General features: G+C 40.6%; 1 protein-coding gene across 2 annotated transcripts in view; it reads left to right on the plus strand.

Annotated features, from left to right (window-relative positions):
• Positions 1-15,639, plus strand: part of pum1 (pumilio RNA-binding family member 1) — a 66,963-nt gene that overhangs the window by 14,114 nt on the left and 37,210 nt on the right. The window contains exons 5-6 of one of the 2 annotated variants that reach the window (XM_057827661.1): positions 7,245-7,347; positions 13,506-13,699. In XM_057827661.1, coding sequence (XP_057683644.1) covers positions 7,245-7,347; positions 13,506-13,699 — 297 coding nt within the window. Of the gene's footprint in view, positions 1-7,241; positions 7,348-13,505; positions 13,700-15,639 lie in introns of both variants that reach the window. The other variant, XM_057827660.1, reaches the window with a different exon arrangement.

The following is a 15,639-nucleotide window of genomic DNA, read 5'->3' on the forward strand; positions in this document are numbered from 1 at the left end:
TGGCTAAGCTAGCGGGAGTAAATGGTGCTTGCTAGCATATCAATAAAAAACAACATATGCACACATACAGTAGTGTTCACTATGTTTTCAGGACAAAGTTATTAAAATTTACCATTGGGTGTCGATATTTGTAGCATGAACAGTAGGAGTGGGAACCTCTTGGTACCTCACGATACGATACGATTTGCGATACAAAGCTCACGATAACGATGATCTGACTATATGGCGATACAACGCTTATCGATACATTGGTCAAGAAATCCTAGGATATTCTACAAACCATTAATAAACAGAAAAACAAGCTTCTGCTGTGAAGTAGAATGCGTTTTTACTAGTAGACGTCCAATCCATTTGAAGTGGGAGGGATGGCAGCGAATGAACGAATGTCTATGGCGGTCGGTGGCAGTCAAATTCAGGCAATGAGGCAATTTTGGGCCATTTAAGGACATTTACCTGTTGATTTTCAGTTATTCTACTGTTGATTTTGGGATATTTCAGGGGTCTCTTCCTGTTTGTTTTGAGTTACAGAACAGGAAATGGCCTGGGAATCACCCATATCAATAGGCAGTGACTTAAACTCAACAGGGAATGACTTGTAAATGCCCTAAAATGAACAGCTAGGACCTGTAAATGCCATGAAAATCGGACAGAATGAATGTGAATGCTCTGGTTTTGAATGAACGAACGTTCCCAGTCTAAATGGATTGGGCGTCAAGCACCGTCAATGCAGCCTTAGAGTTAACTGAGACACTATTATGGCGGAAGATTTTGGTAGCAACTTGTTGGTTCATTTTTATTTTATTTTTTTAGACATTGACACCTTTTTTTTAAACGATATCTCGATTTTTGGCAGGCGCATATCGATAACCTTTTGAGATACAAAATATCACAATATATCACCATTTCAATATTTTGTCACACCCCTAATGAACAGCAACATTTGTAATCCAGCAACTCTGCAGGGAGCAGGGTGGAGTGATAGTACATTGTTTTCTTTCACTGCTGATTACAGCAGTTTGATGTGACATTGTTTTGGCTGCATGAGTATTTCGAACAATGATCTGCCTTTTAAATTTATTTGACTATGTTAGATAGATGTTAATATCATTTTTTTATTGACACGCTAGGAAGCATGAACTCTCGCTAGCTTAGCCCCTCCGGAGCTCTGCAACTAACAAATAATGAACAAACTTTACGGAATTTGTTGAAACAAAGTCCACCGACTAATTAATCCCTAGCTAACCTCAAAAATTAACCCGAATGTCAAAAATTCGGAAGTTCCCCTTTAGCTTAAAAGAACTCCAGCCTTTTTTGGAATAGTTTCGACACCCGCATCTAGATAATATTTTTGTATAATTTATATCAGGGTTCACTAAATCTGGACCTCGATGCCATCAATCCTGTCGTGTTTTCTACGTCCCTCTCCCCTAACACACCTGAATCAAATGATTATGTCATCAGCAACTTCTCCAGAAGCCTGATAATGATCCAGAAGCCTGATAATGATCCTGATTATTTGATTCAGGTGTGTTGGAGGAGGGAGACATGGAAAACATGACAGGAAAAGTGGCTCCGAGGTCCGGATTTGTATTGCGTTTTGTTCCAGAGGGAGCGTTCCCGATGTCTTAACTGTCTTTTGTAACGAATTTTCAGTTGGCAGAAAAAAAACGCACATTTTCTTAATGTTTAAATAGTCTACATATTTTTATGACCATTATAAATGCATTTACACAATGAAATAACGCTGGAAAAGTTTGTTAAACATAATGTTGCTCAAATCGTGTTTTTTTTTTTTCCCTGAGGGAGCATTACCGACTTCGTAACTGCAGCCAATTTAAGCTCATCAAGACATTAAGATAGAGGTAAAATCGGGCCTAAAAAGTCCAGCCCGACCCGAACTGGTCCACGGGTATTAAAGCCCGACCCGCGTTTTGTGTGATAACATTTGTGACGATGTCTGCATAAAAGCCTGTCTTTTATAACGAATTCTCAGTTGACAGAAAAAAACCGCACATTTTCTTAATGTTTAAATAGACTACATATTTTTATGATCATTATAAATTTATTTACACAACGAAATAACGCTGGAAAAGTTTGTTAAATATAAATAAACATGCGGTTTTGCGGACTCGCAGAGGGGAAGATTAAAAAGGCCGTATAGGCCACGCTCTGGCTCAGCAATGACCATACAGTGCCTTCTTTTTTTATCCAAATTATTTATTTTATAACAAGTATTCCTTAGTTTATCATTCATACATCGCTAATATATAGTTATTTCAAAAAGTTAGCTAGAAAGAACCCTGGCCCGGCCTGACGTAATAATTGACATTTTAATTTTGGTCATGTTTTCAGTTTAATTTAGCTGTTTCCAGCTTGCTATGTTTATAATTGCGATGTTTGTTTACCGCTTTTCCTCTTACTGCGAAGAGGGAGGAAGTTACATCGGCCGCCGCTATGATATTTAAAGAGTATGTCATGCCCTGGTAAAATGTTAATATTCCATCATTTATCCATAAACGCATGCCTTTTGTATTCATATCATGCCACTTCGTGTAATTACACACAAGAAAATGAGAGAAATTTGGCTCAATTGTCAAGCTAAAACGACCGGCGCCCGAGATCTGGCAGATTGTGTGCGTGACGTCACGACAAGTGAAGAGAGTGCCACCGGCCACTAGGGGGGCAGCGCCTGTCTGCATCAATATAATTCGTTCTAGTGAGGGGAGAATTAGGCGTGTTTTGAGCTGTTTATGCTGATGTATTGTGTTCGTCCTGCACATATTCCAGGTTCCCTCATGAAGAAAGACCCCTCGTTGTCAATAAAAGACAATTCAGAATTGACAGTGAGGGGTGTTTCTTCAACAAGAAAAAGGCTCAGTGCTTTAATACTGAATGGCGGCGATGATGGCAGACAATTTCGTTTCTAGTTTCAGCGACGAATCCGACGTAGAAGGACGTAACGAATGTTCATCTAATGGTGACGAGGAGAGTTACGACGCTTTAATCGGTGTTTTAGGTTACCAATTTGAGCCCAAATGAACGCCAATGCAGCGTAATGAAACGGTCATTGAGGGGAGCAATGACACTGATGAAACATCGGCAGCAGATCGTGTGGGAAACACCAAGGATTTGTTTTGCATTTCTTTTTGTGAGGCTGATACACCGTGACTGCAAAATAAAGGAATGCATTGAATAATTATCATTTATTGCGCTATCATAGCTTTTCGCTCTGCCAACAGACACAAATATGAATGGGATCAGAGGATTTGTTCTATATATTTTACGAGCGATAATTTATAAATATGTCCAGTCCTGTATCCAATGCGTGATATTTTTTTATTATTAAAGAGTACTCACTCTGGCCATTTCGAGCTTGGCTGCTCCCCTCCTTTGCTTAGCCTTAGCCTCCTTTGCCAGTCATCGTCCTCTTTCTTGATATCTCGGGACATTTAGGTGGCTGCGCGTGTACGGTCGGCACCGCATCTCCTTTGAGCAGCAATCTTTTAGCAAAACCCGATTTCACTTGTCCATAGTTCGAGAAGCTTTCAGGTGGAAAATGCGCACCATAGAAAACCGTGCCGGAGGCTGTGTCTAGAAAATTAGCCCTCTTTGCACGGACAAACTTTACCCATTGTCTGCGTAGTCCAGCTTTTTTTTTCGCGTTTAGGAACTCACGGATACTATATTCCGATAAATAGCTATTTGTACACCACATAGCACAGCAGTTTTGAACCATTCTAGTGATGTTTTGGTCAAACAAACCCGAACGCTACTCTCTCGTCGATAAAAAACAATGGCACCTGGCTCCGCCTCGACTGTCATTCACTTGTCGTGACGTCCCCGCCCCATTCGGCTGTTTCTGGAACACTTTCGGAAATGTTCGTCATTTTCGATCTATTTTCGATAATTGCTCATTAATGTGATTGATTTTTTTGTTAACTTTATCAATATTTGTTATCTTGGCACATAACGGTTCTATTGATGTCTCACACCCCCTTTGCCGTTACATACTCTTTAAGTCATCAGCCATCTGGGAATCGGGAATTTAACGCCTGCTTTCACGCACACTGCTTCCCATGTCAGTCGACACGGGAAATTGTTTTCACACACAACTGCTGCATGGTTAAGTCCTGCGATATTCCCGTTGTTTTGGAGTATGCGATAGGGGCTCAAGTTACATCCAGATACTTTAGGTTGCAGTTTATGGGTCATGCGAAGGCAGTGCACCTGCTTAAACATTTCGGTTTACCTTTCGAATGAATGTGAATTTCGCCGTTTTACCTCGAGAGTTAGCCATGTTCACTGGGGTCTTGGCAGGTGCACTAGCGGCTAGCCTGTTACAGAAGATGGCTCGTCTGAGTCCTGTCCTCCTCCTCTTTTTGTCCATAATTATTGTGTGCGTGCGTGTGTTTAAAAAAATTCTGACAGACTTTATAATGTTACTTTAAATGTGTTTTAATTGTATCTTCAATATATGTACATTCTTTTGTCACACTTAGTAAATGAGGTTAAATTTGATGTTCAGTGCTTTATTTATTTAATATGATTCAATATGATCTAAATAATGGTTGCGAGAAAAGTATTAATTTTCAGTTGAAATGGCATTAAAAAAGGTCTTAAAAGTCTTGAATTTAGATTTATCAATCCTGGGGGGGACCCTGAATTATGACATCACACTGTCATGGGCATCAATGAATGCTTATGACAGATGTCATTAGAGGTGTGCAAAATTTCCGATTCTTAGATTATTCGTGATTCGGCCGATTATTGAAATATGCCAATTAAAGCGGTTGTACAACACACTCAGCGCGCCGCGCGGTTTTCGGGACGCAATAAGGAACCTAGTGAGAGTAGCTAAACATCATGCTTCTCATCACCCGGCCCCTCGGGTAGTGTCAATGCTCAACTCACGGCTCTAGCTCAACTCATGCCACGAGATAAAAAAACATAACAATATACCTGACAGCTGCCGAAAAGCTGCTACAAAGTACATCCCGCATAATGTTACGGTAGATATCATTTATATAGGACTAGATGCAATAATGATTCGGTAGCGTTAGCAGCACATCTACAAAAAGCTAGATGCGGGCGTTAGTAAACTGCCGCCATCTTAAAGCAGTACACTTCCCTGCAAGGCTGTTGTAGCGAACCTTCCAAGCGAACCTAATTAACTTTTTACCTAAAATACTCCTAAATCAGTAAAATATTGACTTGAATCTATCTTTAAAATAGTTTTAAAACTTTCACATGTCGAAAGTAGACAAAAGGGAAATTATGGAATAACGGGAGCAATTTTAACAACTTTAACGGTTGATTCATAACATTAAATTAATTGAATGTGGTTTAAAGCTGCTGATACAGAATGGGGACTGGAGTTTTTTATTTACTGTTATTTTTGTATAATTGTTTACTGCTATTTGTTAACTTGATACTGAAATAGTACAGTGGTACCTCTACATACGATCACTTCGACACACGATCTTTTCGACATCCGACGTAAAATTTGAGCCGCCATTTGTTTCTACATCCGACGAGTTGCTCGAAATACGACGACATGACAGCACTGCAAACGAACGCACGGTGGATTTTCTTGTGTGAGAAATCAACACAGTTTTCAAAAAAAGTTGATACAGTTGGAGAAACAAGGAAAAAAGTGATGCTTACCTTTGAAATGAAGATGCAAGTTATAGAAAAATATGAGCTTGGGGTGCGCGTCCCTGAACTGGCTCAACAATACAGCTCCATGGTCCTCTTCCGACCACCGTTCGCCACTATTTATAAGTTAAGGTGACAATTATTATTGTGGTAACATTGCCAAGGAAATCGCCAGCTTCGTCACGTTTTTATCATTTATTTAAGAACTTATCCAACACAAAACGCCCATTGTCTTAAGCAGTTGACCGCTCTCAAGAAAACGAAAGTATTATCTCTACCGCACCGACCTATCTCACTGAGACGTCACCTTCGCGGTGCGTTCAGGGACAGTAAAAAGTGTCCGCCATATTAGAATCCGATTCGTTACATTATTTACAGGAATAATTATTAATTATTCTTCTTATTATTATATTATTCTGAATTATTTATTTATAACTTATTTGTTTTTCTATGTTTAATCGCCATTTGTAACAGTGCCAGCAGTATTTATTAAGAATTTAGTGTATGTTTTTAGGCTTTGGAACGAATTAATGGAATTATAATGTATTCCTATGGGAAAATCCTGCTCGACATACGACCATTTCGACTTACAAACAAGGTCCTGGAACGAATTAAATTCGTATGTAGAGGTACCACTGTAGTTTGGTTTAGCCTGAGAGTATTTTTGAACAATTTTGGAACTAATGTACAAAACATTTGGGGGGGGGGGGGTGCATCAATAATCGTTTTATAATTGAATCGGAGCCTCTGAATCGTAATCGTAATCGAATCGTTAGGTGCCCAAAGATTCCCAGCTCTAGATGTCATTAAATTGTCAACCGGCAAATTATGTCACTAACCACATTAATGTCTAGCTCGGAACTTTTACATCCATTCAAAAGTGAGATAATTTGGCGGATGATACATAATGGCATTTGTCATAAGCATTCATTAATGCTCATGGCAGTGTCATGTCATAATTAAGATGGTCTTATGACAGTCTAATGGCACCACTGTCAAATAAAGTGTTACCAAATACAAAAACTAGCAATTAATGAAACAGTTGGAACAGTAACTGAAGAAATAATTGGCATAGAACATGAATTTGGATTATTTTCATCTGTAGCACGGCAATGCATGCTAGGAGGCATGTTGGACGACAGCAGGTGGCAGCGATGGTTGACTCTCCTCCAAGGGAGCAGTGATGGCCAAATGAAGCTTCTTGAACCAATGAAGCTTTGTAGCCAATTGGGTCTAAGCCTCATGTTGATATAATTTGGTGTAAATAGTCCATAATACAGTGAAAACAGCTGCAGTTTATTTTCCAGTGCAGCTTATCTATGAACAAATACCCTTTTTGTATCAAATTTGATGGGTGGCGGCTTATATTCAGGTGCACCTTGTAGTAGAAAATTATGGTAAACTGATGACATGCCAGCCGGTTACTATTATGTACCTTTTCATGTTGGGATGAAAATCCACTTCTCTTTCCCTTGAGGCCCAAAAAAATCTAATCTAATTGTTCTCCATGTGATTTCTTTGCTAATTTATTCTGTACTATCAAATGTCAAATTTAACTGGTTTTCTTTGGCTTTGTTTCCCTGCAGCAGCTGCTCACGGGGAAGAAGTTCTGGGAGACGGATGACTCTGGGAAGGACGGGCCGAAGGGGATCTTTTTGGACCAGTGGAGGGACAGCGCATGGGGGGCCTCAGGTGGAATAACCTTTTTTTTTTTTCACAAGAAAGCTGAAAAACCGCTCGGAAGAATTGAATAAAGAGTATTTAGCGATGCTAAAATTGGGGCTGCATTGAATGATTATGATTAATTGGACAATTAATTTAACGATTAATCAGATAAATGCCACTTCTTCCAATTACTTTCTCAATTTAACTTGACGTTGTTTTAGGCATGTTGTAAGTAACAATGAAGACAAAATGGATGGCTATTTCCTTAAAAAATATTACAGCTTCCTGACTTAACTATAATCTACAACTGTACTGTTTTAAGTACAAAAAAACTAGTTGAATTTTTTTTTTTATAAAAGTTCTGAGTATAAAACATGGAAAGAATTTCTCAGTACACAGATAAGGCTAGGTTCATAACGCAGGCCTTTATGCACAAATCCAATTTTTTTTCGTGTTTTTTTTTAGTGCAGCATTAACTTGACGGTCTGAACGCGACAAATTGCATAGAAGTAGGACATTTCAAATCCGTTCTGGGACACAATTTCCCAGAATGTGGCGGCGGTCTGAACTGTCAAGTCTCCTAAATCGGAAATCATGCAGCAATTTACGTCAGTAAATAGCGAGAGCAGCATGCAGGACGGCAGCGATATAGCTGTGCATTAGTGTTGGTGCCTAGCTTGAACTCGGCTTTTACGCAGGAGGCGGGCTTGACCACAGTCATAAAAAAATAAAATGAAGAAAAGGATAAGCTTGATAATGTTCGATTTTCTTTATGTGCGCCAATTGAGCAATATATCAGCATTGCTTACATGGCAGAGTCGGGGCAAACTGACATGTAAGGCTTATGTGCATGCGTCATGCAGGCACAGTGCGTGTATGGGTTCAGTCCATATAAACTTTGGATATAAGACTTAACGGGGATTATTAATGTATTATTTGTGTTCTCTTTTTGAAAGTTATAATATGATCACCCTGGAATGACATACAGCCAGCATGTGTAGTTATTTGTTTTGATGCTTCTTCGCATTCGGGTCAGTTTGCTCAGCTCTTGTTGGCCTGCGACTAAGTGCGCATGTGTAATACTTGAACGGGCGCGCCAAAAAATCAGATATGACAAAAAAATCGGACCTGCGGTATGAGCTTAGCCTCAAGACAAAGGTCCTATTCATTCAAATAAAAAAAGTGCTGCTGATTGACATTTTTGTCTTGTGGGCAAAGCACTAGGCATGTGCCGGTATGATATTCTGATGGTATGGTAACCTTAAGCCGAAATATTACGGTATCACGGTATTTCAATTACAGCTCTGAAATGTGTTACTTTGAGATATCTGGGTTAAAAAAAAAAACAAACAAAATAAAAAAATAAATTTCCATTGAACAGGATTTTTATTTTTCAAACCATTAGCAAAATGGAACATAAGTATAATGTTAAGTTAAAGTAAATCTTAAAAAAAAAAAAAATCTAAATAAAATTAAAATAAATGCAGTCCTTTAGGTGGGCCTAAAGCCACCGGCCACAGCTCAACCTTATTACCATCAGAACAAAAATAATTGAATTACTTTCCATAAAAAACACGTGTGTATGACTCGTATCATGTTTACATTATACACACACTCTCTTTCTCAACACAGACAGTTGCCAGAGAGAAAAGAACGCGTTTTACCACCGAGTAGACACACTAAATACTAGAGGTGGGAATCTTTGGGCACCTAACGATTCGATTCTGATTACGATTCAGATTATAAATCGATTATTTATGACCCCCCCCCCCCCCCCCCCCAGCTATTAGCTGCTTTTAATGTTTTGTACATTAGTTACAAATACCGTAAAAAAAAAAAAAGGCTTAAATAAACGACTATTTCAGTATCAAGTTAACAGTTAAAAACAATACTCAAATCCCCATTCTGTATCAGTAGCTTTAAACTACATTCAATTAATTTAATGTTGTTAATCAACCGTTAAAGTTGTTAAAATTGCTCCCGTTATTCCATAATTTCCATTTTTTTTTTTTTTTTTTTTTTTTTTTTTTTTTTTTTTTTTTTTTTTTTTAAACCTGTCCTGTTCAGCTGTTTGACACAGAGAATGGAAGTCTAAGTGCCCGGATTCTGAACAGTTTTAATGTTTCACATGGACAGTCTGACATACTCCCATTGTGATCCTTCAAAATACCTTTTTATTATGACAAAGCAGCGAACAGGAAGGGATTATGGGGTGACAGAAGAAAAGAAATACAAGAGAAGAAAGAAAAGAAACACATAAACAACAACAAGAAATACATTGAACATCTAAACTAGTTACTAATATGCTGGTGCTATCGTCAGCGAGATGTATTTCCGGTTTACACCATGTGGGGGCCAATTGGCCAGTGAAAGAGGAGAATGGGGGTGGGGGTGTCTATAAGACTATAAGCTAAGTGATTGAAAGGGGTAGAGTGTACACAAATCAGTTCTGTGATCTAGAACCCAGTAATCGTGTGAATCTCTTATGAGTGTAAGCCCGTTGGCGACCAACCCTACGCCGCCGCATCGCCAATCCCAGCACCGGAACCCCCAACCCGAGCATGCCCTACCACATCCAGCAGCACGCAAGCCCCACCGGGCGCGCGACAGCCACGCAGACGGGCGGAGAAACCGCGCGGGCGCCAACCCAGTGCCACGGCCCCCACCCAGCCAGCCCGGGGAGGGAGGGCGGGCAGGGGGGCCATGCGTAGCCAATCCCTCCTCCCGCCGCCCAGCAAAGGAGCCACCGTCCCCCCCCCCGGGACCCAGGGTGGTCCCCCGGGCCAGACGCGCGCCCATCAACCGGCCTTCAGGGATGGCAGGAGGGGACGCATCACCAACCCCACGCCTACACCCACCCCCGCCCGCCCACCCGGGCCACGTGCCACAGCCACAGCCCCCCAACCGGCATGCCACGCCACGGGACCCCCAGCGGCCCACCAAGCCCCAGGCAGGGCAGGGTCCCCTGCCGGTGCAGGCGACACCCCGCTGATACACCGGCGCCCAGCCAGCGACCCGCGACGGAGCGCAGGGCGGATGCCCAGCCAGAGAAGAGAGGGGAAGGCGGAGGCAGGAGAACGCCCAGGAACTGCCACGGGGCGATGCAAGATCGGAGACCCGACCCCCCAACCCACTCCCGCGGCCGGCAGCCGAGGCAGAGGGGAGGCCACACCCCGGGAGCCACGCCATATAGAAAAAGTGTGGGACCCACCTACCACCCTATTACTGTGGCTGCCAGGTTCCCGACTGGCAGCCATCACCCAGCACCGTGATGGGGGTGTGAGGGGAGGGTAGTGCAATGTTATTCCATAATTTCCCTTTTGTCTACTTTCGACATGTGAAAGTTTTAAAACTATTTTAAAGATAGATTCAGGTCAATTATTTTACCGATTTAGGAGTATTTTAGATAAAAAGTTAATTAGGTTCGCTTGGAAGGTTCGCTACAACAGCCTTGCAGGGAAGTCTACTGCTTTAAGATGGCGGCCGTTTACTAACGCCCGCATCTAGCTTTCTGTAGATGTGCTGCTAACGCCACCGAGTCTATATTGCATCTAGTCCTATATAAATATGATATCTACCATAACATTATGTGGACGTACTTTGTAGCAGCTGTCGGCAGCAGTCAGGTATGTTGTTGTTTTTTTATCTCGCGGCATGAGTTGAGCTAGAGCCGTGAGTTGAGCATTGGCATTACCCGAGGGGCCGGGTAATGACAAGCATGATGTTTAGCTACTCTCGCTCCGTTCCTCATTGCGTCCCGAAGACGGCGCGGTGCGCTGAGTGTGTTTTACTTCCACTTTACTTGACATATTTCAATAATCGGAATTTGGATGTTTGTGAATCGTTCTCGAATCTTCCACGGCCAAATCGCGAATAATCTCAGAATCGGAAGTTTTGCACACCTCTACTAAATACGCTAAAGTTAACTCTCATAGCTGGTGGGAAACATTCATGACAGTGTTTACTAACCTTTAAGTCTGTATAAATGTGAAATCATATTGGAGGTATTGCCTCCTCAGCAGCCACCCTCTGCAAAAATATTTTACATGTCGTTTGGCCCTCCTCCTCTAAGCCGCAGCTGTCTGTAAATTTTTTTGTAGCCAAAGTATTACTATTGATTACTAGTATACTAGTGATTGTTTTTTTTTGATGGAGGAAAAAGTTCAGGAGTTTCACCTACTCCATCCATCATGTAGCACAGCTGACTCACTGACACTGAGCAACGACCGGTGGGGGAGGGTTGAGCCTTACAGTTGCAAGCAAGGGATTTCTCAATGCAATTTTGGGACATAAAAAATATCTAATACCTTAAGGTATGACGGAATTTTTTGAGGTTTTGAAACCTTGACGTTTTCATTCCACAGTATACCTTGAAACCGGTAATCGGCACACTGATATAAATTGGGAGAATGACTCATTTATTTTCTTTAAACTAAACAACAAAATCGAATAAGGAGGAGGCAGGCTGTAATAAATCCTTTCTTTTTAATCAAACAAGTGTTGAAAAATACAATCCAAATCCAATTTCAAAGCACTCTCTCTTGTATGACAGTTTACAGTTTGAGTTTGTGTTGAAAGGAGACTCTTAAGCTGTTATATGAATGGGTTTATTGTTAGTTTATTGTGGTTTTTCTTTAATAAAAGAAATGAGAAAACTTCGCTTTCAAACAATAACTCAAGTGCTAATATGCTTGTCCAAAACATAATACAAACACTTAAGACACGGATTAGTATAAATGCTAACTTGCTTAGCGCTCCGTGCTAAGTAGTAACGTCTCAACAACAACGAATACAAACAATACAATTAGCTTCATTTACTCACCTCCGACGGAGGCACACTGGGGCCATGTCTACACCTAGCAGGGTTTTTTTTTTAAAAAATGAGGATTCTGCCCTAATACGTCGGGAAAAAATAATTGCGTCCACACCTGCATGTTTGTTTAAAAAAAAAGAAAAACTTTCACAGCCATTCATAACAATAAAAATAATGGTCCATAATTCCAATTCTTCAATAAGAAGCACAGCAATAGTTCGTGGGGGAAAAAAATGGAAGCAAAAAACCACGTGTTTAATTTACTCCAAATGTAAACACTGGTTTCATGCGACGTGAGGACTAAGTTTGTCGCAGTCAGCGATGTTTTCACAGTTAAATCTTCGGTTATCAGTGTCCACATGATGGCGCCACAAATGCAGAATTCGCACTTCTTCACTTTCCACGTCGTTCTTAAGAACCTTGGTTTAAATGTGCATGTGCGTGTGGATGCTAGGCCAAACAGTTGAAAAATATCTTCTTTTTGCCAAATACCCTGCTACGTGTGGACATGGCCTGGATCTTACAACACAAAAGACAATCTAACACTTGACTCTTTGTAGTATTATTGATTCAGCAACCCAACTTGAGTGCAGCAGTGAACTCTCGCTCTCCTGTTCTAATCACTGGCGCGACCGCGCTGCCTCACGTTATCCACAAAGACCCAAATAGGACTACTCATAGCTGCCGGCAAAAATCAATCATCAAATTTCTAATTTAATAATCCATTATAATCAATTAGTTATTACAGCCTTAGCTAAAATCCAAAATTCTGATGGTATCAGACCATTTACCATTTATTTGTTTGTTTTTTTGTGCGTCACTTATCACGCAGCTGTTTCAGTACTGTCGGGGGGCCCTTCTTGTGGCAGTTTGGTCCATCTCATTTTCAAAAAATAAAATCCAGGTTAAAGGTTTTTTTTTAATTTGTATTTTTTTTAAACATTCCTACCAAAGATTTGCTGACTTGACGTTAGAGTTCACTGCTGATTGTCAACAAGCAGTTCATCTACATGTTGTCAAGACAACAGCTAATAGAACATGAGCAGCCATCGTATAACAACAGCAACAAAAAGTCCACTGCAACGAGCCAAGATGACCATTATTCATCGCCTGTGCCAAAAAGGATGGCAAAATAATGGGGTAGCTTGCGGTCATTTTCCCCTCCACTCCGCAGCATATTTCGATCGTGTAGGTCAGTTTTGTCGCAGTAAAACCTGTTTTACAGCAACGCATTTAATAACAACACACAGCTATTGGACAGATTTAGCACCACAATCCTTGAGCTATGCTTTTATAGATATTGCTTTGTTACTTTTATTGTCCAGGTCAGTCCTATCCTTACTTGACCGTTCCTCACTTTTTTTTCTCGTAGACCACTCGGTGTCTCAGCCAATCATGGTGTCCCGCCGGCCAGGTCAGGGTTTCCACGGTGGCGGCGAGGTGGGCGTGGGCTCTGTCATGTCGCCGCGATCCGAGAGCGGTGGGCTCGGCGTCAGCATGGTGGAGTACGTGCTGTCTTCCTCGCCCGCTGACAAGCTGGACTCCTGCTTGCGGAAAGGACCTTATGTGAGTCCCATAAATTTTTGAATTGTTGTTATTCTTGGTAAGTTTGTTATACTTTGCTAGTAGTTGGCGAATAGTTCTGAAGTTTGTCATTGGCAATAGGGATGTGACAATTAGGGTTGGGCATTGAGTATTGATGGGAACCGGTTCTATCAGTCCGATGCTCCCGTCGTTCGAATTTTAAAATTTCGATTCCATGTTTCGATGCCCTGACCGCCAAGCAGAAAAAAATTGTTCAAAGACTGATATTTATATGCATGTTAAAATTAGCCCTGTGAGAAGCTCATATTATTTATAAAATCATCGAGAAGTTAATACTCTAATATATATCATGAAATTGTTTTTGACCCTGCCTTTTTTTATTTTGACCCTGCCTCTTAAAAGAATAGAGAATCGTTCGGGACCGGAATCAAAACGTGGAATCGTAATCGGAACCGGAATCGTTCAATTTTAAACGATGCCCAACCCTAGTGACAATATATCGAAAAGGTGATATATCGCGATACTTTGTAGCCCAAAAGGTTATCGATATGCTCCCGCCAAGAATCGATATAGCGTTTAAAAAAAGTGTCACTGTTTAACAACAAAACAGCCAACAGGTTGCAACAAAATCTTCCATTAGAATAGTGTCCATGTTCGCTCACTCGCTAGACATCTTATTCATTTTGACTGGATTGGACGTCTAGCGCTGTCAATGGCACTGAAACTAGAGCATGCACAGCCAGTCTGTTGTGGGAATTTACAGGTCACTTCCTGGTCATTTTAGGGCTTTTACAGGTGATTTTGGTAGGCAATATATTGTCTCATAAATTATTGCCGATATGTGATATTATTGTCATTTTTTTTAAAACCAATTCATCCACTAGTGACAATTCATCCTAATAAATCACCCATTCAACTGTTATATAAATATTTAAAGAAAGAAAAAAAGACTAAACACAAAATGCCTGACGAGTCATTTGAGAGCTAGCTGAGTGCACAATATGAAATAGGTGAAAAACCCAATGCCATTTCTGTTCTCTGCCAATTATTTTTGTTAACATGTTTTTATTTGAGCTTTTGGATACATGGACAAGTTTTCATTTTATATGGCCCATTTGGTATAAGTGGGAGAAAAAACACACATAAACACCAAAAAAAAAAAGAAAAATAAAGGGGGGGGGTTGATATGGATAACACTTAGTCTTTGCCATAATTCCAAGGAAAACAGATTTATATTTGGCTGTGTCGTCAGCAAGTCCTCTATCTGTTTACACGAACCACACATACATCACTAAAAAAAAAAAAAACACATCAAACATACAAAAAGCTAATAATCTTGAGGAAAATTAAAAAGAAATATCTTTAAGGAGAACAAAAAACGCAATTCAAGCATTCTATAGCACAATAGGTAGGCATGAATATTATGATAAACAAAACTCAATAAAATGAAATCAAAGGGGTCGGGGCAGGGCATCTAGTTGCTATTCTGTGGAGATTATTAATCCATCCAGGTAGTCTCTGAAGGGCTGCCAGGTTTGTGGAAGATATTTTCTCTACCAGAAAGTGAAAATATTAGCTTTTCTAACTTTGAGTCAGAACCTTTTGAGCCAACTGTTGTTATATGATGGGGGAAGTGCATGTTTCCACTTAAGCAAAATAAGACTTCTTGCTAATAGGGTCGTGAAAGCGATTAAATGGCGTATTGGATAGAACTGGTGATAGAGAAGGGCAGCCAAAAAGTGCTATGCATGGATTATTCCCCAGGTTTGTGCCAGATACATTTTCCGGGGTATCAAAAATCTCCCGCCAAAAAATTGGGTCATGTGTGTATGATTAACAGGTGATTGTTTACATGGACGGTATTACAGTTGTCAAAGGTAGTGGGGTAAATTTTTGCAAGACGAGTGTTGGTGTAGTGTACTCTTAAAAACTACCTTGCACTGCAATAGACCATGTCTGGC

The sequence above is a fragment of the Corythoichthys intestinalis genome, chromosome 22 (assembly GCF_030265065.1).
Source record: "Corythoichthys intestinalis isolate RoL2023-P3 chromosome 22, ASM3026506v1, whole genome shotgun sequence".
NCBI classification, from domain to species: domain Eukaryota; kingdom Metazoa; phylum Chordata; class Actinopteri; order Syngnathiformes; family Syngnathidae; genus Corythoichthys; species Corythoichthys intestinalis.